The sequence below is a fragment of the Malurus melanocephalus genome, unplaced genomic scaffold (assembly GCF_030028575.1).
Source record: "Malurus melanocephalus ecotype Western Australia unplaced genomic scaffold, MMel_1.1 scaffold_117, whole genome shotgun sequence".
In the NCBI taxonomy this organism is placed as follows: Eukaryota; Metazoa; Chordata; class Aves; order Passeriformes; family Maluridae; genus Malurus; species Malurus melanocephalus.
This window is the reverse complement of record NW_026623349.1, coordinates 1,520,800-1,543,434: the sequence shown is the minus strand read 5'-3', so window position 1 is coordinate 1,543,434 and position 22,635 is coordinate 1,520,800. Positions and strand designations below refer to the sequence as shown.

Genomic DNA, 22,635 nt, shown 5'->3' with positions numbered 1-22,635 from the left:
AGTAGCTTTACCCATAGTTGAGGCCAGGAGGAGTTGTAGGGAGACAGAAGGCTGGAAAAAGTATTAAAGGGATCTTGCATAGCTTCCATGCTAGACTAAATCCTGAAAATAAGCTTGAACAGGAAAGCCTCCAGATGACAGCAGAGTGACTTTGCAGGAAACTTGTCAATATGTTCTCTTAAGTCAGGCCAGAGGGCGGCAAGGAATTTTGTCAGCATGAAGAGACTATTTCATAAACAGAGACCAGAATAMTTTATTGTACTGCAAAAAATTTACCAGTTCATTTATAAAATTTCTCCTGYTTTTTTCTTGCTCAGTCTTAAAAAGAGTTGATACCATGTAAAGTCTTCTACTGTACAGAAGCTTACAACCTATGTAAAATATAAATAGACATGGGAAGACAAACATGAAACAGGAAGTTCTATCAAGTATTACATTTACATAGTATTATCCCTTGTACCAATATTTTTAACAAAGGGAAATAAAAGTTAACAATGGGCCCATATATGTGAATTTCAGTTAGATGAAAATTGGGCTCACCAAGACATTCACAGTATATTATCCATAAGAGGAATAATCACCTCCATTTACAGCTGCTGCACCAACCATCAGGTTCTCTCAGTCCTAAATCAATCAGCTGGAAGCAATTGATTTCTGACCTTCTAGGTCTCTGCTAGTTTGACTGCTTATCACTGCTCATGGCTGTTATCTGTGTCATTGTGACAAGAGGCAAGCATAGGCATCATCAGTAGTTTTGGAACACAATTACTCTGTCCTCCATATCCTATCAACAGTGAACACAGCTATACAAGCAGTATCTCCCCTTGGAGAAGCAGGCCTTRTAATGAGATTTGCCCTCTGTTTGAATTAAACACTAACTAGCACAGCCATGATAAGCATATCTGCATAATAAAACAAATTATCTCTATCTTGAACAATAAATTACAGAGCTTTCTTTCTTCAGGTCAGTGTATTTCCTGTGGCCTGGAAGGACAAGGAATAAAAAAATCAGCAAGGCACAGTGTTATGTAGTCCATGTGAGAGTAAATTATGAGAGTAGCAGTAGCTCAATAAATGTAGTGTCAAATGAAGCTAGCTTGCAATGTTCCAATGGTTAGGTTTTCAGATGAATTCAGATGATTTTGGATCTTTTTAATTATTGTACTGGAGACTGGGTTTTGGAGAGTCTTTTTTTGTGTTTTCTTTTTCTTTATCTTACTTTTCACTGACTACTGTAAAGGAGGATTTGGGGTATGATCACCTCATCATGACCAAAAAATCCTTACAATCTGTACTGCTTTTAAACAGGGACAAAGCCGACAACTTTTTATTATTACGTTTTTTTTTTAAATTATGTGCCATTTTCCATCTGTTAAATCCTTATAATCAGAAAGACAAACATGATTTGCACAATAAAATAAATGTGTGCAAATAGACATACAAAGAGTCAGCTGGGTTATCTGAGAAAGAAATTACAYCTGTGAACTGAGCAAGTCTGTGCAATTGATACAAACTTAACCTGAACAAACACTGTTTGAAAATTATCCAGCAAAATAGAACATTAGTACTGATCAGTTGCTGTGGGATCTCTGTTGCTGAACTCTTAGAGGTAAGCACACAATTTATGTTTGTTGCCAGGCATCCAGAAAGGGGTAAGAGGATAGCTGCAGAATCAAGAAGCCGCTCTGTCTGGCTGCAGAGAGACTCACAAGCAGGATGGAAAAAACAGACTAATGTTAAGGTAAGAGCTTACAGTGACTATACACTGGGGTGGGGGAACAAGGCATGGGTGGCAGGGAGAGGAAGCACARTTAAGTATGCGGTGGAGAAAGATACCTTTCCAAGGTTGTGCCAGTTCTACCACCTTCTGGATGATGTTTGCATTCACACATTACCAGAAAGGTACTTGTGGAGTACTGTCAGTCAGAAAAAAAGAATGCTTTGGACTTCAGCAGAGAAGGGACATCCATGCTCCTTACAAGCATTACTTTTATCACCCCCTCAAAAAATACTTTTTTAGAAGTGTCTTTCCCTCCACTCTGTGATGTGATTTCTCATTGATGAAAAGAAAATAATGCTGCTCTCATAGCAAATGTGAACAAGTGTAACCAGAACTCTGTGATTAATACCTCGAGCCATCAGACAGACAGAGGTTATGTGATGAGAGTCTGAATAAGTGTCTTGTCCGCATTAGCCCATGGGTGACAGACACCACAGCTTTTAAACCCTGAGGGTTTATGAAAAGTGGCACTCTSTGGTGTGAATAGTGTCTCTAGGAGAGTGACTACCTTTTCGAGAAGATCTCAGGTAGTCATCTCAGGCAATATCGAACTGGATCCAATCATTAAACATTCAGATTCTTATCTAATTGCTTGTTTATTAGAAACATTGTAATTAATCAACTTTTCCTTCCCCTTTCGTCTTTTTTCTCTCCTTCCCAAAATAAAGAGGTGTGCTAACATTTTTGAGCACAAGGTGGCAGGATTCAGCTTCACTTTAAAGCCAGTGTAAGGGAAGCAGCGCTTCAAAGCAWTAAGGTAAACATGTTTCCATGATTAGGAATGCAAAAGCAGCCAGGATAAGGTAGCTAGATATATCTGCAAATAGGTGGAACACTGCAAGTAGTAAAATGCAGGTTGGAACATTCAGAGTGACTTGTGTTTGGAGGAAATTCAGAAAAGGATTGTGTGGAAGCCAAGTTTTGTCACTGAGGGAAAAGATGTGCTATCATGTGYAAGAGAGGCAGGTTCACTTTAGGGTAGTTGTCAGCCCAAAAGACGATGGTGATTGGAGTTCGAAGGCTTGCTCTGAGTCATGGTGCAGACGTGTGTCTGTGACCACAGCTCCAGCTTGAACGCAAGAATGCCTTAAGGTGAAACATTTCATGGGAATCAGAATATTTCTCTGGAAAGCAAAATATTTCTGGTAAAATCATGAGGTCCCACAAATGCCTAACTGGTCCCTCTCGTAAAATTTCCCAAAACTTGTAAAAATTCCCAAACTGTAAGCAAAAGGTAAGCAATTTATTTCTGTATTTCAGTTTTGGTAAGGCTGGTCTTTATGTACACGATCCTTTGGATGGGATAAGGATACCATAGTGTACAAACAAATTGTGTGGCCTTTACCTGCTCCCAGACTGTGGTACAGTTTCTTATTCCCCATAAATAAGAATAAATAACACACATAAACAACATAAATAACATACTTAATAATAGTATAAATAACAGTACTCTCACAAGGATTCTTTGTGTTTTCAGCTCCTGCCCCCTTTTCRGAAATGCATGTTTACACCTTCACAGATGCAATTTGCTGTAATTCCTATGCTATGTTACATGCTTTATGTATGGTGTATCAGTTAAAGTTTCAAACTTTCAAAGTAATCAAACACTCAACTTTAGGATGGTGATTTCAAGTGAACACTGAGTTTTTCAGCATCTTCAGGCTTTCCTTATCATAGATGAATGTCCTCCCATAACTTTACCTATGGCAGCCAAAAAAAAAAATAGCAAAAAATGTATATTGCAAAGAAGTATTTCTGGGAAGTCAATAATTTGCTTTCACCGACCTAAGGCGATCTGACTTAACCACCTTCAAAGAGATTCACCTTGCCTGCTYTGAGAAGGCTCTATTACTCAATATTTGAGTGTTCTCTGAAGTGATCTATTTGCTGTGCTTAACTGTCCTTTTCAAAAGTTTTCATAACGTCAAACATGAATCTGCCTTGTTGTAAATCAAGTGTATTACTTCTTGTCCTATCCTGTAAACAAGGCAAAAAATATTACCTATCCTTGTTGCATATTTCAGGGGTTTTATTGCACTTCCTGTGAGACTTTCATGAACTGAAGAAAGTGAGTTCTTCAGTCTTGACTCTGAATTCATATTTTCTAGCCCTCTGATCACATCCTATAGCTTTGTCATATTTTCARCTCTTTGCTATAGTTTTACCATCCTCAGGATGGTGTTTGCTCTTGTAGTATTATCAGAAAGCTACTTGTCTCTAGTGGTTTAGTTGTGATTCTTCCTTAATTGGTTCATAAATAGGAAGTATTTAAGTATTTAAAGTTATTTTTTACTTTTTTGAATCTGTGAGAAAAAAAAATGCACAGAAAAATTAAAAATGAAACTTATATATGTAGAAATAAAGTAATGACTTACCACAGACTTTCCTTCACACAGCTACCCTTTAGTAATTCTAGAATTTAAAGACCCAAAGCAGCAACTGTGCTTGCAGAAAGGATCACTGTTTCCCCCACTAGGCTGGCAATGGTATTTCTGGATTGAGCATTCATTTTGACAACTTTGGTGGCCTGAAAATACGACACTTTCAGTTTGTTATGTTCCCACRTTCTTCCCTCAGTCCATTTTGATAAAATACTTATTTTAGGGGAAAATACCATAAAATTAGTATTTAATTTGTAAAATTATGGTAATTTTACCATAACATCTGATAATTTTTTTCATTTGCACACAGAAATCTATGCGTTTTAAATCTTCTAAGACAAGACTACTGTACAACTCAGCAACACTCTTATGAGAAATCTTTTGWATAGCAGTAAATTGGTGTTTACCACAACAGTGATTACAACTTTTCCTAACTGTTTGCTCTAACATTATTTAACACTGATCTACAGCCTTATGAATGTATGGTCTGACCTACAGAGCTTTACTCTTTCAACACTATTGAATTATCTAATAAGCCAGTTTGATCCAACTGCATGGTTTTATCTGAAACTTCTTTGACAACTCCTCAGATTCACAGAAAACAGAGATGTCTGTGAAAGAATAATGTTMGGCATGTGCCTATATATGATTAGACAAATGTGAGCTTGTTGTCATAAAATCACTAGGACAATTACAGTAGGTATTTATTGTCTTTAAGAGCTGATGTCTTTGTGTTCTGCCAGGACATAGAGGGGGAATAAAGCATGTTTTCCAAAGCTGGAAGCAGACTTAGCTGCTTCAGGTTTTGCAACAAYTTACAGGTTTCAAAATTTTATTTCTGTTCTGCATTAAGGACCTTTCACAAAGTCTTTTATAATTTGGATCATATTGTAGTTTATGCTACTATTTTTTCTGTCTCTCTTTCCTCCAAATCCTCTAAAAATCCCAAACTTTTGCCTCTAGGAAATTGCTACATGACATTTTAATCTTATTTGCTTCCTTCTATAACTGTTTTGTTTGGAAAAATGTTTTATTTTAAAGTTATTAGTGCTCTTCAAAAAAAAAAAAAAAGAAAAAAGCTGTATTAGTTGTAGACAAAAGGTGCTTTAATGTTTTTATGCAGTATCATTTGCTAGTTATTCCTTCGGACTCTCCTCATCTTGCTTGTGCTTCATTTAGAAAAGGGCTGAACTTCACAGAGAGGCAGTATATTCTGAGTATTTATACAACAATTTTACTTAAACTTCAAATAACTTTGGTTTAAATATACCATGACTAACAATACTTTCAAATACTGTCTTTTACTGTCTTTTACTGTCTTTTTGTACAGTCTTCAGTTGTTGCTTTGTGGGGAGGTATATTATTTCTATACAGGGTGTTTCAGCTAGGTATGGCTATGACTTCCTTAGCAGGATGCTCTTTGAAAGGAAAATCAACCCACGCCAGGCCTACAAATGCACTCAATAAGATGGGGATTTTCCTGTTAGCCTGAGCAAATGCAAATAGAATGGAGTATACTTTCAATTAATAAATGTCATGTCAAATTGATTCCTGAACATCTTCTAACTTGGTATTGACTGTTCTGTATCTTTGTAACAGGATTTCTGTAACCATTTTTTTTTCTTTAATTCACCCTGAATTAGTTATTTCAAAATACTTAGCTCAGGTAAAAAGGACCAACAACATTTTTACACTTAACGGTACAGTGGTGAGTGAAGAAGCTGTCGAYACATATCAAGGACTACCTGTCATGTGCAAGGACAGAAGCACCCAGTCTCAGAAACGGCAAGGGAAGAACATCCCAGATGAGCTGCTCTCTGCACCTGCGAATACGTGACACACGTATGTCATTCAGACTTGCCTCAGCCTCGATGCACAGAAATTACAACTTCTTCTTCTTGTGCGTCGTACCCACCCCAGCGCCTGGGAGTCGGTGGGGCGGCCGGGGGTCCGCTGTCCCCGCGGACCGGGCTGCGGTGCACGGCGGCGGCGGGACGCGCGGTGGCGCCTGCGGAGCGCTCAGCGCGGGGCACTGCGGCGGGATCCGGCGCACCGGCTGCGCTGCGGAACCCGCAACCGGGGGTGGGGGCACAAAAACGAAAAGCACCCCCGAYCGCGGAAAAGGGGGTCAAGGGGAAAACAAGGTGTTTTAGGGTCGCTCATCTGTCGCCTCCCGGGGTTCTCGCATCATCCCCGTTTATCACCCGATGGGTAGCTCCCGCCTTGGCGGGCATGCCAGGTGCCTCTCGGCACGGTGCCTCCGTCCGCCCGGCGGGACTGACAGCTCGCACAGGCGGCGGCGCGCTGGCCGTCCCGCGGGATGCTTGTACGCCTGTGTCTGAGTGTGTGAGTGTGCGTGTGTGTGTATGTAAGTGCGAGGCTAAAAGCTCAGGCGCAGGCTGCCTATTGGTATCTGCTCTTCGGCACCCTCCCTTTCCCCCGCTCCCCCCTCCTCCCTCCCTTGTCTTTTTTTTTTCGTTTTTATTTCAGGCTCATTTTGTGGAGTTTCTGCCCCTCTCTGCGTCAGCCCCACGTCACTTTGCCGGCAGCTCCCCGTTCTTGGGCTGGAGCAGAAGCCGGAGCTGCTTTATTATCAGCTGGAGGGAGGAGGAGACGGTGCGTGAAGCGGCGAGCGCGGAGCTCTGAGCCCCGCCGCCGCTGCTCGCTGCGCCTCCCTCCCCGCCCGCTCGCCGTCCCTCCGGCGGGCAGCGGCCACCCGAGTCCCCGCAGATAGGAGCGCAGCATCCGCCACCTGCCCCCGCCGCCCCGCGCGTTTTGCAGCATCATCGGCAGCAGCCGCGGGGGCAGGCGGTGCCGCTGTCCGCCCGCGGGGCCAGGGGCAGGTGCCGCGCCTCGCCGGAGGCCCCGCTCGCCCCTGTACTCCGCGGCGCCCGGCTCCGGGCCCCGCCGCCCCGCTCAGCCCCCGGGGCGCCCAGCGCTGCGGCGCGCCCATGTGAGCCCCGGTCGCGGCGTGCCCGCCCGCGGCGCGGAAGGCTGCGCACCCTCCGGCCGTGCGCCCCGGCAGCGGCGGCGGCGGCGGGAGCAAGAGGAGGCTGTCGGGACAGTGCTGGAGTGAGCATGGTGTCCTGGCGGCGGAGGCCGGGGCCCGGCCTGGCGAGGCTGTGGGGCTTGTGCTGCCTGGTGCTGGGCTGCTGGCGGGGTGCGCTAGGCTGCCCCGCGTCCTGCCGGTGCAGCTCCTGGCGCATCTGGTGCACGGAGCCGTCGCCGGGCATCACCTCCTTCCCCGTTCCACAGCGGAGCGCCGACGGCGACAATGTCACCGAGATGTGAGTACGGCCCGGGGCCGGGCGCGGGGGCGGCGGCCCGGAGCAGGCGGGGGAAGCTGCGGGCGGGGCGGCGGGGAACTGACCCGGGCTGAGAGGCTCTTTCTCCGCTGGAAAATGCGGTAACTGGAAGCCTAAAAGCCCCGAGTGATTTGATTTGGTCGCGTTTTCTCAGAGCTGCCGCCTGCRTGTCCGTTTAGAGGATGAATCCTAATTGTTCGCTATGCGGGTCCCGGGGACCAGGGCGGGGGTCGCCGCTGGCTGCAGTGAGACCACGGGGCAGCGGGGAGCGGGACGGGGCTGGAGCTTCGCCTCCGACCCCTGCCCTTGCCCCTGCTCCTGCCAGGGGTTGCGCACCGCTCAGCCTGCAGCTCTGCGGCGGCAGGTATAAAACGGAGGGTTTTCTCTTTTTTTTTTTTTCTTTTTTTTTTACTTTCATTCCTTCCGTTTATTGCTGAGAACCAAGAGTTTTGGTGGGCGGCTTCCCTTTCGCTCCACATTTATCCTGTTTTCTTTTTCTACCAAAAAAAAAAAAAAAAAAAGGAAAAGTGAAGGAACGGATGCGGCAGAAAGTGACAGCAAGCTGCCTTCCGTGCTCTAACCATTGGAATGCGAACCTGCTTTGACCTTCTCAGTGGAGGTGGTTGGAAGGAAAAAATACAAAACCTGCAGAGGAATGAACATAGTGCTGCTTGTCAGCAATAGGGAGGGAATTAGGGAACCCTTATTAATCGTGAGGAAAAAAGTTTTTTTCTCTCACCCCCATGTGGTGCTTCCATCCTCTTTGGCCTTGTAGGCAGTTTTTGGTAAGGGAGTTCTGTAGTTTTTCATCTTAAATCCTGCATCGTTTCACAGCTCAGAGCACCATGGTATTCATGTACATGGCTCAAGAAAATTACTTGCTGAGCAAAAATATGTGGATACTGGAAGTGTAGATGTTAGATGTTGGGAGAAAACCTTCTCAAGTTGTTTTGTTCGTATTTCCCTATCCCTGTTTTTTAATTGCTTTCTCTGGCATTTATTCTAAAAGATACCAGAATATTTTCTCTAGATCTATACAGATTTCTCACTATTCAATTCTCCATCCTTCTGCTGTTTTTCAGTGTTCTTTAGAAGCAATAAAAAAGTACTGTGAAATACAGTGTGAGTTTAGATTAAATTCTAGCCTTTGGGCTACATTCCTGCAGCTCGTTGAAGTCAATTTGCTGCATTTCCCTGCATGTGCTGGGGGGAAAAGCTGGAGGCATTCATTTCTACTACTCATGTATGGCCTACCTTTGGGAGACTTTTTAGGACTGATGGTCTTTCTGAGTTATAAATGTTACAGATTCAGATGTTTGTGTAATATTCCGTAGATTGCTCAATTAGAAAAGAAATTACTTTGAGCTATGCGTCTGTGATCATTTTTATAGGCTTTGGTAGCCTTTTTGTTCACGACGTTCAATTTAGAAGTAACAGAGCAGATTTCCCCTAGAATTTAATCTCTCATTTAAAAGGCCAGAAGAGAAAACACGTACTGTAAATATATTTTCTGTTAATGATAAACTTAAAATATGTCTATTCATTTTGCATTGATGCTTTTGGTTTTAATTTTCCTGGGTTTTTCGAGCATCCTTTTCTTTACAGTTCTTTTTGGTTTTTACTGTATCATTCTGTGACATTGCACGTTGTTGTGTTTGGTGATCTAAAAATAATTTTGAGTCATGGATTTCTCAGGAGATGTTGTTGCACGTATTTAAGATGGTCTTTTCATGCGTGCTTTTAACATAAAACACAGGGGCCCTTTAATTAGTTTATAGACATAAATTAAAAATCGGACTGCGGTAGCTGTCACGTTATTTCATTGTGTGAGCTCGGTAAACAGAAGGAATGTACAGAAGCAGCTCTATTACAGTAGGTACAGATTATGGAACCATTTTTAACACCACAGATCTTGCTTAATTCTAGCTAAGAAACAGATATAAGAGACTTCGCTTGTGAAGCTTCAGGCCTGATTCTTCTTTTATGTGCTTTGCAGATACAGGAGCAGAATTCCATTGGTCTCTGGTGGAATTACTCCTGGTAAAATAATGTGAGGAAAGTGTAAGACAACTAATTTGAAGAATTTATTCCCATTTATTCCTGATTATCTATTGAAACCAGTCTTTCGCTTATTGGTTACGTCCTGCTCTTGATAGGAGTGGATCCTGCAGTCCTAGGCAAAACATCCACAGGCACCTGGGGCATGTGCACTGAGTCCAGCTCCTTGCCTCGGCCACAGGCACTGGGAACTCAGGAATAACTGCATGGTCAGGATGTGTATGTGAAGTCCATAGTGGTGCAGAGGGCTGGCTATGGGCCAGGTGGGTGCACTGAGCAAGCAGGGTGTGAGTGGGCAGCCAGGGTTTTCCACTTGGCTTCAAGAGATGGGGTGGTGAAGGAATAACAGAGATGATGTATATAGAAATCTCCACCACCCAGGTACTTCACATCTGTTTTGGTCCACAGGCAGATTGTGGTTTAGAGTTTGATGAGCAATCTCATCCCAGTCTAGCTATTCCTTGATTCCTGCTTGGATCCTACAGAGGGAGTACTTCTGCATCAGCCCTTTGAGGGCCAGCTGCTGAAACTTGGTGTGGGAAGGCATAAGATATTTATGCTGGGTGCTTTCTTAGTCATCTCTCTCACTCTTTCCCTTCCTCATAGTTTTCTATTATGGTAATAAGACAGATTTTAGATTTGCCCGGTTGGGGAAGATGATGATGATGTGGGCTGRTCTTTATCTGGAAAGCAGGTACTATTGCTTATCATAACAGAGTGTAYTTGTAATAATTGTTTGGTCATTTTGGTATTACTGGAGATAAATTGAACTCCAGAGTAAGGCCCTGCATTAAGACCATGGCATTAAGACCATGGCATCAGTCAATGATGCTCACATTAAAAGCCAAGGACCACGAGYAGCAAGAGCAAAATGACTTTATAAGTTTTGTGAAATCCATGCATTGTAGGCRAAATAACAAATAAGTAGTCCTTTTCAAGATCACTCATGCAAAAATATTAATAGGATAGTAAATGAGAAAATTTTGGAATCATCAGGGCATCTTGTAAAAGGATCAGTATAATATTTACTCGTTAAGGAAAATGTATTGCTGTTSTATCTCAGTGTACATGACTCTTCAAAGACTTCGATTCAAAAGTGGCTTCTTGMAGTACAAGTATATTCCTGGCCTAGTTTCACAGTTCTGCTATCAAGTCATTAATATGTTTACTTATGATTATTCAGGTGAATGGAGTTTGAAATTAATTGGTGTTTTTCAGGAAGAACTGCTTGCCAACAAAATAGTAGGCGACTTTTAAGCTCTTGCCTATTAAAAGAGAGGTGATTGTGTATTGCGTACATTTCAAAACCACAAAATAAATTTCTAATGCAGTTATATAAAGCACTCTAGAATTGTTAATAAGTAAGGCAGGATAAGTAATTTATAGAGTAAATTATTTAACAAGTCATGTGAGCGTGTGCTAAAAAAAAGGGCATGTTTAAATTCATTGAAGCTCAGAGCTGTTGGTATTTTGAGTCTTTTTTTTTATTTTAGATTTCTAGGCTGTTGTAGATTTAATGTAATATAAAACTGTCTACAAGGCTCCTCAACCTCTAGCCCCTTCCTCCTCAAAGCAACTTCTGGCTGTGCAGCATTGCATGACTTGGCTGGATTTAGAAGTTATTTCTGGTGACTTGGAGTTGTATAATAAAACATGAGGCACCAGACTACAAATTATTAAAGGCATTTTGGACAGTGGTGACGTAATAGCTTCCTTTAGGAATTTGTTCTTTTTTTTTTTTTTAACTTCCTTTAAAGATCTGGGTAATTGGTTAAGGTGAGTTAAAAGTAAGCACTGTGAAAATCAGTTTTGTAATTTCTAGGCTCTAAAAATACTCCGGGGTCACAAAACATTGAATTTTGTATACATCCTTTTTTATTCTCCCAGGGAACCTTTTGTATGTCTTGTTCTAGTCGTTGCCCTTCTGGTTTGAGTGAGGACTGATGAGGCTCCTGGGTGTCTCCACTGAGGCTGTCTCAATCAGGCTGAGACAAAACAGCTCATGAGGCTGGAAGAGAGCAGCATCCTTCAGGAGATGCTCAGTGTTGGGCAGAAACACTGTCTGTCCCTCTACATCTTTGATCACTCAAGAGTTTTGAGAGAGGGTTGGGATGTGTATACTGAAATGAAAGCAATTCTGAAAAGAATTTGTCTAAATTCAAGGATTTGATCTTGAATACCTTGTTTTCAAGAAACTTCCATTTTTTTTTTTCCATACTAATGAGAAAATGAGGCTTGGCAGTACAGCCTGTGATATCTTTAGGATGGCATTTTCCAGATTTCTCAGGTTCTATTTTTTCTTCATTATTTTTATGCTGACAAGTGTAACRCAGAAAGTAGCTTAGCAATATTCTGGATCCCTAATCACTGTAGAGCAAAAAAATTTATGTAACTTAACAAGGGCCTGATTTCTTCATTTTGATTTTCATTTTAAAGTAAGGAGGGATCCCCTGTCCCTTTTTTTCTTTTTTWAATTTTTTTGGGTYGCAGTTCTCTCTCTCCCATGTTTGTCATCTGTCACTACACAAATGTATGGCCATTAAGGAGGTCATCTGGAAGATATCCTTGCCCAAGCAGGAGGAGTGTAGCAGGTAATGAGTATTAAAAATTAAAAATGGAGCAAAGAACACTAAAACTGTTTCAATGTGTTGTTGATATCTATTTASCTTGTTACCTCTGCTCTTTAAAAACTGTCCTTTAAAAAGCAGATTGTTTAAATTCACTAATTTACATGCATTTCAAATGGAGAGATAAATCCGTAGAGATTTGAAGCTTTCTGCTGCCTGGGTTTCAAATATGTTTTTTACAGGTTTCTGTTATGTTTGTGAAGATCTCTTCTTCCAGATGTATGTAGCACATAACTGCTGTTAAAATCATATATAATTAGGATACATCTTAATTCCTGTTTGATTGTGAACCTCTATTTTCAGGAACTGCAAGAGGCAAACCAAATTACTACCTGTCCTGAAACGTCCTGGACATCCTGTGGTTTTACATAGCTGCTATTAAAAATTACATTACAGTATCACAGGACCACAGAATAGATCAGATTGAAGGGGACCACTGGTGGGATCATTTGATCCAACTCCCGGCTCAAGAAGGGTCCCCTAGAACACCTGGCACAGGATTGTGTCCAGGCAGTTCTTGAATATCCTTGGTGTGGGAGATTACAAACCTCTCTGGACAATCTGTTCCAGTGCTCAGTCACCTGCATAATAAAAAAGTTATTCCTTGTGTCCAGGTGGAACTTTCTGTGCATCAGCTTGTGCCCATTGCCTCTTGTTCTGTTGCTTGGCACCACTGAGCAGATCTTGGCTCTGTCCTGTTGACATCGTTCGTGCAGACACTCGCATACATTCACAGGATCCCCTCTGAATGATCTCTTCTCAAGACTGAACAGGCATTTCCATGTGGACAAGAGATGTTCCAGTCCTTTAATGATCTGTGTAGAGCTCTGCTGGACCCATTCCAGGAGCTCCATGTCTCTCGTTTCCTGAGGAGCCCAGAACTGGACATGGAACTCCAGATGTRCCTCACCAGGGCTGAGCAGAGGGGAAGGATCAGCTCCCTTGTCCTGCTGGCCATGCTTTTCCTGATGCACCCCAGGACACCCTTGGCCTTCATGGCCACCAGGGCACACTGCTGGCTCAGGGACAGTTTGTTGTCCACCAGGACCCCCAGGTCCTTCCCCACAGAGCTGCTTCCCAGCAGATCAGCCCCAGCGTGTGCTGGTGCCTGGGGCTGCTCCTCCCCAGTGCAGGACCCTGCATTTGCCTTTGTTGAATTTCAGAAGGTTTCTCTCTGCTCATCTCTCCTCCTGTTGAGGTCCTTCTGAGGGGCTGCTCAGCCCTCTGGGTATTGGCCACTGCTCCCACTCTGTGTCACAGTGACCTGATGAGGAGACATCTGTCCCTTGGTCCGAGTCACTGCTGAACAAATTAAACAACACTGGRCCCAGTAYTGACCCTTGGGGGACASCACTTGTGACAGCCTCTAACCAGACTCTCTGCCACTGATTGCAATTCTTTGGGATCTGCTGTTCAGTAGGTTSTCAATCCACCTCCCTGTCCCTTCATTTAGTTCATGCTTCCTGAACTTGCCTAGAAGGATATCATATTAGACAGTGTGTAAATCATTGCTGAAGTCGAGGTAGACAACAGCCACTGCTTTYCCCTCATCTATCCAGGTAGTTGTCCCATCATGGAAAGCAGTCAGGTTGGTCAAGTATGATTCCCCTTTGGTGAATCCATCCTGACTACTTCTGATGACTTTCTTGACATCCATGTGGATAAAGATGGTCTCCAGAATGAGGCACTCCATCGTCTTTCCAGGGATCAAGGTGAGGCAAGACTGGCTGACTGGGTCCTCCTTTGTGCCCGTTTTGAAGATTGGGGTGACATTTACTTTCTTKCTGTAAGTTCTCCTCAGACACCTCTCCTGATTGCCATGACTTTTCCAGGACAAATGCGAGCAGCCCAGCYAGGGTGTCTGCCAGCTCCCTCAGCACTTGTGAAAACATTCCATCAGGACAGCATCTCAGTATTTGTTCCAAGTGGCCTCTTCCTGCTTTCACCTCCTGTATCTCCTGCTTGTGCGTCACTTTTGACAAGAGTTTTTTGCTCATCCGTGAAGCTGTCTTCCTCTCTTCAGTCCTTTTCTTACTCATCAGGATGCATTAGTCTTGAGCCTGGAGAATGTGATTCTTGAATATTAATTGACCAGCTCTCTTGGATCCCTCTTCTCTGCAGGGCCTGTTTCTGTGGGATTCTTCCAAGAAGATCCTTGAAGAGCTAAAGTGATCTCTCCTGAAATCCAGGATTTCAATCTTACTTGGTGCTCTGCTTGCTTCATGCTAGGTGCTGAATTTCACAATCATTTCATGGTCACATTGTGCAGCTGTAGTGGACTTACAGAAAAGGAGCCATAGCATGGAAATTTTTTGTTACTTTCTTGTAAGAAAGTTACCTGCTTTGAGTGTTGACCATTGACAGATGCTATAGAAACTTAAATATTTTTAATACCAATTCAGCTGCATATGTTTTTGTGTTGAGTTTGCATTGCTAGGATAAATTCTTGAAGATCACTTTTCAGGTCAATATTCTTTTGATCCTAGACAAGGTCTGAATTTTTTTTTTTATCCAGAAGTAAGATAAAATGGAAGGAAACAGGCCAGAGGTGTCCAATGTATTTTCAGAGGCACTTTGAGAGATTRTAATCTTTGAATGGTGTAACTTGAACTTTACTTTGCTAAAGCAAACGAGTCCTGATCCAGCAAGGTGGTTAGATGCAATTTACTGCAGGGGGAAGCTGAGGCTAGGATTCTGGCCTTTGTAAAGTCAGTGACAAAAATGGATGGAGTTAGTGTTTCACCAGCACAGTTTAGAGTACATATATAAGGATGAAAATAACCTCGATTCAAGCATTTTCCTGCCTTTATTAAGTTTGGAAGAGAGGGAGCTTGTTGCTCGATTACTTAAWGTGTTTTTGACTTGCAACTTTTTTTGCCTTTCACATGTTTTCATTCTGTATGAATACTAAATACATTGAGGTAAATGGAAGCTTAGACTGAGTATTTTGGGAAGGAGCCTTTTACAATGTTCTAGATAATTTTACTTTGAAATAAACCTCTACSTGTGAAAAAGGTCACGGCTTCAATTCCTGTTCTGGATTCACAGGTTACACTGGTTACTTGGTTCTCTGTACACAGTTGTCTGATGTATAAATAAAAGAAAGACAATGCATTAATCAAAGTTAGGTCAGCTGAAACAGACAAACAGTGAAATGGCAACACTTCTGAGCTCCTTATGAAGGATCGGTATACAGGCTGGAAAAGTTGCCTATTTTTCCTCTTGGTTTGACAGTTGAGCCAAAAGAAATCTTCAGTTTTAGATGTAAATAAAAGTAGTTTTACCTTTTTAATTTCCTGAGCATACCTGCAGAGCTATGTAGGGCTGTGTTCAGCGGGTGTCATGTGGAGCATGGGTACCCCATGTTGCACAATAAGAGGCATATGAAGAGTGCATAGGATGTGACATTTCCCATTCTTTTGCAACAACTGTCTGGTTCTCTGAATGCCAGAYGGCACAGCAAGCATATGCAGATAAATCATGTGCACATACTGGGCATGTCAGAACTACATGGTATGGTCTGTGAGACTTTTCCACAGCATGTGTGGTGGGTGTCATGCGCTGGACTTACTAATCATGTCTGGGACTGTCCCAGGCCTTGGCATTTAGAATCTGGCATCTCCCTACTAACTGTATAGTGAAGGCACTTAGCTGGTTACTCTCTGCAGTGGAGAACTCACTTCTTCCAGGAAGTGATTCAAGARGCTAAATTAGGTTCTTCCTGCACATTACACGATGGAGTTATGCTCTTCCATCTCCACTGACTATTAAGAAATGTTGGGGCCTTAGTTCACTGGGATGAGGGGCAAAAGCAAGACCTTCCTTTTAGCAGGCAGAGTCATATTGTGGAGAAAAATGATTTTGTGGTCCTAGGTAAATTGTTTCAGCATGCATGTGAAGAGCTGCTCTGTTAGAAGCAGAACATGGGTCTGAACCAAGGTCTTGCATGTCAGCATCTTAACTGCTGGTCCTGTATGGTGTACAGATGTGGGTTTGCCTTGGTTCTTCGTGTATGAGTTGCCTTCCTTGGCATAGAATATTCAAATGTGCTTTTGGGTCAGAGAGAAAGACAGTCTGTTTAGCCAAGAGGTTGTGATGGTTATTTGTGTAGTGAGACAGCTAGTTCCTGCTCCTGCTTCACAGCAAAAATGAGAACACCAAAACAGGTAAGGTAGTGATTGCTCTCTTTCGGTTTGCTTTGTTAGTATGGTATTTTCTGGGAAAATGGAATAATATTCCCTTTGGGAGAAGAAGGAATTGAATCTGGTACCCCTGGGTGCTGCTGGAGCATTATTTACATAATTTCCTCCAATCTGTGATCTTCAACCTCATACAGAGATGTCCTTTTTTTTTTTTTTTCCCTTTTTTTCAACCCACTAGGTGGGTGAGTACTCTATTGCATATTCATCTCCTATTCTCTAGTCTTGTCTCTTCTAATTTTTAGAAACATGTTTTGAAACGTGTTATACATAGCGTGCTCTTCACCTGGTAAACATATATTCTGTACTCTCCAGCTGGGAGCAGTTTTGTTGACTCCAAGGTCTAACTATGTAGTGTACATAAGAATATGCTTTAAGTGTTTTGAGTGCTAGTAAGTAAGCTGTATTGTGTACGTATCATGGAATCACAGAATCAGCTGAGTTGGAACGGACCCACAAGGATCACCAAGTCCAACCTCTAGCCATGCACAGCACCATCCCCAAAAGTCACATCATGTCCCTGAGARCATTGCCCAAACAGTTCTTGAACTCTGTCAATCTGGTGCTGTGACCCCTTCCCTGGGGAGCCTGTTCCAAGGCCCAACCACCTTCTGGGTGAAAAACCTTTTCCTAATATCCAACCAAAACCTCTCCAGACACATCTTCAGGCCATTGCCTCGGGTCCTGTCACTGGTCACCGTAGAAAATACATCGGTGCTCTCCTTTTTCCCCTCACAAGGAGGCTGTAGACTGATGAGGTCTGAATTCAGCCTCCTTTTCTCCAGGTGACCTCAGCTACTCCTCATACTTCCCCTCAAGTCCCCTCATTATTTTTKTTGCTGTCCTTTAGAAGCTCTCTAATATTTAATGTCTTTCTTATATTGTGGTGCCCAAAATTGCACACGATATTCAAGGTGGGGCCTGTGCAGAGAGTAAATCTGGACTATTCCCTCCCTTGATTGGCTGGTGGTGCTTTTGCCATTATTTATAAAAATAACAAAATTAGAATGGATTACAAGCATTTTGAATTGGCACAGATCCATGGGACATCAAGGCACCTAAATAGATGAATATTAATGCTGGATACTGCTTTTGCTATAGATATCACTACAAATCCTGGATCGTGTTTGTGTGCTATGACTGTCGTGTTGCCTGAAACTATGTCATTTAGGGGATATGAAGGTAGCACAGGTGCAGAAATAGATGTCTTAAAGATTGGTGTGTGTGGAAGGAAGACTCTTTCTTGCCCTGAACATTTCTCCTAACTGTTCACGGCTTTCCTATTTGCATGGAGACAGGGCAGTTGTTCCTTCTGTTTACATGGTTTGGTTGCATGCAGTGTGTTTCCCTGCTTTGGAGCATTTCTTCATGTTCTCATGTCTTTTAATGAAGAATTTAACTTGTTAGCAGTGTTTCTTTTTGCACTGGGTATCTGAAATKAAAGACTTAGGAAGTGAGAGTCCCAACAGTTGGAGGTATCATCAAAATGTCTGCCTGATATATTTTGCAGGTGAACACTTCACCATCACCATGTCTGTCTTGGGATAGGGGCAGTGCTGCACAGGGCATGTAGGATGGAGGAATGCTGAAAGGTGTGTACAGTACTGGGGTGTGGTCATGAGAACCATGAACAGAAACTGGCTGGAGCATGAGATAAATACTATTCTACTCATAAACAATGGCAGGGACAAAGCTGTAAAGGTAAATAATGAATGCTGTGAGAGTAGTGGTGGTGAAAAGAAGGCAGCTTTGCAGAAGTAGTGGAGGAGTAGTGCTACACTTTGCAGAGATGTAGCAAAAGATGTCACCTTGTGGAACAGGTGCATGCTAAGTGAAAGTTTTGTTTGGAGGTAAAATGGTAGAGGTGTTCTAAGATTTGAAACTATTCAGGTGGATATTTGAGTTTGTATTATTATTGTAATGCTTACAAAAGAGTATTTTCGTTAYACTCTACTAACAACAAATACTTCTATGAGCAGGCTTTAAGTACAAGTTGATTATAGTCTAGGAGGGGCATTGCATGCATGTCACGTAGCAGAACAAACAGAAATACAAAGAGTAAACTGAAAGACAGACACAGGATGGATCTTTGAATGCAACAGAAAGTTTGCCTAGAATCAAACTGGTCCAGTACAGGAATGTGGAAAGTTGTGGAAGTAGTAGCARCAATGGGGCAGTCAGCACGAGTATCAGAAATACACTGCATTCTGACAATTGTGCAGAAAATTTAATAAGCACATAATTATGCTAATATATGCGGTACAAGTAAGAAACTACTTATATTAAATGAAGAATAGGATTTCTCAAGTGGAATAATGCTAATGGAAGAAGCTATGAAATCAAAAGATTGGCCAACSAAAAATGGGAAGTGGAATCATACAGTAATGTAAATAAATGTGATAAAGTGAAACAGGAAACTGTGAAGAGCACATAAATGTGAAACAGTGAAGAATGCCTCTGAAAGGCAATACAGGTGCTGTTCAAATGCTCTCTGAAAAATGCATTGGCTAAATRTAAACAGAAAGATTGGTGTGAACATACAAAAGGTGGCAACCTATTCTGGTGCTAGAAAGGGGTAAATATCAGGAGAGTGAGTACTGTGGAAGTCCAAAGGACAACCCATAACCCTTCTGGAATGTTTCAGTAATGTAATGTGAAGTTCTATTCATGTATCTTTTTCATTAAGAGACAGGAATGTCTTGGAGAAGATGCAGACCTGTGACCCGGGCTACGGAAGATGTTTCACAGGTCTTGGGAAGGAGTCAAGGAAACCCATTGAGAACCAAGACAGCAGGTGGTATCATTTTAAACATGGAAAAACATCTACCAGTTGGATTCTCTGCGTAATAATTGCACAGAAAAGAGATAGAGGTTATGTAGTCTCTCAAAACTTAAATAAAAACAGAAGAAAGAAACCTTTTGCTGTCTTATGGAAAAGGGACTATTGTTTGAGATGTCAAATTTTTCAGCAAATTTAATGTATTAACAGGATATAGCTGGATTTGCCTGGATAGATGGCTTTAAGTTTTGCAACTTTGCTCCATCATTTGGAAATGCTACCTTTTGATCTGAAATGCATTGCATGCAGTGAATGAGACAGTGGACAGGATAGCATGTACACATTTATCTTGATGATCCAATGATCCAGAGCAGATTGATTGGAGTATTTGACATTCTGAGAGCCAGTAATTTTAAACTGAATAAAGCCAAATATTAATGTCAAACAGTGGGAATTGTATATGTGGGAGAAGACTGACCTCAAAGGAGATTTCAGAAGGAATTTCTTATGTTGAATGAAAGAGTCAAGGAATATTGAACATGTCAAAACCCAGAGACAGGAAAAAACTGTTGTGAGGGATTCTGATTTATGTCAGGAGTGCTATCTAACTCTGAAGTATGTGCTGCTACCTCAGATGTGTCTTCCAGAAAGTCGCTGTCTGAGCATAGGCACCTGAAAAGAAAAGAATTCCAAGGTTTTGACAGCAACCAAGAAGCTTTAATGTTTTGATTTACTAAGGGACTTAAAAAGATGCATATAAARGATGGTTATGTGAAATCTTACTGTGCTCTTGAGGAACTGATGTTTTTCCATTCTCATTTGCATTAAGGCCAGTGACAGCTATAGAGATGGTGTATGCAAGTGATGAAAAGAGTATTTGCATTACTACATTTGAAGACTAGGTGGTTCTGCAGGAGAAAGAAATGCCACGTATATTTGTATTTATTTATTCATTTGAGATGTTCTTTCTTCCTTGCAAGGAAATAATAACATCATCATCAACAACAACAATAATAATAAAGATTAGTCATATGTCTGCTTTCGGTTGAGAAATAAGGAAAGCCACATTCAGTGCTCTCCTTTCATATGTTAATTTTCTGTGTGATTTTTAGCATATATATTGTAAAGGGACTGTATGGGAGTTTAAGTCTCTTCGTAGCAGCCTGCATAGATTATTTCATACTTATGTTTTGAAGATAAGTATAAGGTCAGAGATTAGGATATATCTTTCAGAATAAATAGGTCATTGTTCGACCTGCTGATGCTTSCTTCTGACAATAAAAAATAATATCGACATTTCCAAAGTATACTTGCTAAGGAAAAACTAGTCTTTAGCTGTCATGTCTTCCTGGAAAAACATCGGAAATTGATGTYGTGATGTGATTTCGAATGTACAAATTTAGGGATGTCAAAGGGGAGGCCAGGTCTCTGAATGGAGAAAATACTTATGTAAACTCTGCATACATTTGGGGGAAAGTATTTCTAAAGGTGGAGCTCATCAAGGGCATAAATCTTAAATCTGGAAAGCTGCATGAAATATCTTGAGATTTTGCTTGATTCGGTAGTCTGCTATCTGAAGAGAATAAAACAAGCACCTTGAAGCCAAACCAAAAACGTAAGTCTAAGGGTGTGTTACATTTCATTTTCCCTGACTTAAAGTGACTTTCTTTAAACTTTGCMTTTCAGGAATATTAATTTATTTTCACTTTTGCCTTCATGCTATAAAGGGGCAACTAAGCTTGGCTGGCAACCATGGACTTTCCATTACCCAGGCAGTTGTAGTAGTAAGCAAGAGCATGGATCTGCTCCTGCAGTGCCAAAACAAGATTGGTACCTCCACTGAATTCCCATTTTCTTCTGCTTTAAACTGGTGGGTTGGCAYTAATTGGTCAGAATGATGGCTTTGGAGAATCAATTTTCAGTGGCAACTATGTGCTACTAATTGGATAATATATTGTTGTGAAGCAGCATGTCTGGGCCCTGCTGCCTCCTGGCAATTGGCATAACCATATGCCAAGAACAGGGAATTCTTGAAATTAACTGATCTCTGACCTTGCCTGTGAGATGCTGAGTTCCAGATAATCCTGAGCAATGTGTTACCTGAGTGTGGAYGTGTGTAGTGCAGGACTTGCTCAAAAAATGGGCATATCTGTGTCTGTAAAGAAAGATCCCAGAGTTAATTATATTGTCTCCAGAGCTGCTGTACTGGCACGTGGAAAGCTGTTTCCTGTAGTCTTCTGTGACTTGTGGTTAAATACTCTTAAATGTGAGGAAAAAAAACCCTTAGGGAACCTGTGATAGTGGCAACCAGTTTTTCACTCTTTGTGAAATGCAGGGTGATTCATGGTTTAAAAAAAAAAAAAATACCACCACAGCAGTTGCTCAGCATTTGTCTGGAGATACTGGACAGCCATGGAAGGGTTTTAGCACTCGTAAAATTCTGGATAAGTTACCCCATGGATTGGCTTGACACACTGCATCTTTCCTGAGTTATGGCATGCTCCTCTAATAGTAGAAATTCTGTTTCCTGAAGTCATCACCATGAAATCTTGCACTTATGGTACCAGATGGAGAAAGCAAAATGGAATGAAATAATGGGAGTAAGCTTGTATATCTGTAGGGAGTGTTAACAGCTTGCATGGGAGAAAAACACCACGTCCTTAGCTGTCTTAAGAAAAAGATATTAGAATGTAAAATTAATAATGCAAGTGGCTTACAATTATAAACATTACTAATACTGTAGCTTTTGCAAACCTACCAATCCAATGCTAATGAGTAGAAAGTGACAACCTCAATAACCAATATATGTTTGACACAAATATATGCACTAGTTGCTAAAGTGAATAAAAAAAAGCCTATCCCAAAATAAAAGAGTTACTTTTTGTGTACATATATATGTATCTCTGTGTCTATTATTTTGTGTCAGCTGTCTAGCCAACAAAATATATCTGTAGAAAACTTGTTTGATTTTAGGTGTTTATATCATGCTTATTGCTTGTGAGGAGTTTCTTTCCCAGAGGAAGCTTGGTCCTTTGTAAAAAGATTTCTTGATTGAGCAGAGATTATACCACTGATGCCTGCATCTGTCTGACACTTAAAATTCCCGATATGCAATATTGTGTAGCACTGTCCTTCAGTTTCCAACTATGTGAGTTCACACCACCCGAGTATTATTTTAAACTTGCTTTCAGAGGGGCTGAAAATGAAACCTATTGGAATATGCCCAAGTTTCATCAAGTATTGTATCAAGCTTACAAATTTTATGTGATCTTAATGCATAACAATGAATCAGCCCAAGTTTGTTGAAAATKCTGAAAAGGTAGTTTTAGACTATCTTTTGATGAACTTGGTAGGACATTTGCATGTGTAAGAAGATACAKCACTAGGGAAGTTTGCAGTGTTCGTGGTCAGTGTTGACATACAGCTCTCACAGTAGTGTAGACTAGGGACATACATGACTTGTCATTAAATGGTAATTCATCTACTGACATTACAATGTCTGAWGT

The 22,635-nt window shown here is 41.6% G+C and overlaps 1 protein-coding gene across 5 annotated transcripts in view; it reads left to right on the top strand.

The window, feature by feature from the left end:
• Positions 1–7,125: 7,125 nt before the first annotated feature.
• The window catches only part of NTRK2 (neurotrophic receptor tyrosine kinase 2), a 197,731-nt gene continuing 182,221 nt past the window's right edge, over positions 7,126–22,635 (top strand). For 2 of the 5 annotated variants that reach the window (XM_057370011.1, XM_057370015.1), the window contains exon 1: positions 7,126–7,448. In XM_057370011.1, the coding sequence (XP_057225994.1) occupies positions 7,240–7,448 (209 nt within the window). In that variant the 5' untranslated portion in view covers positions 7,126–7,239. The remainder of the gene's footprint in view (positions 7,449–22,635) is intronic. The other 3 variants (XM_057370012.1, XM_057370013.1, XM_057370014.1) reach the window with 2 other exon arrangements.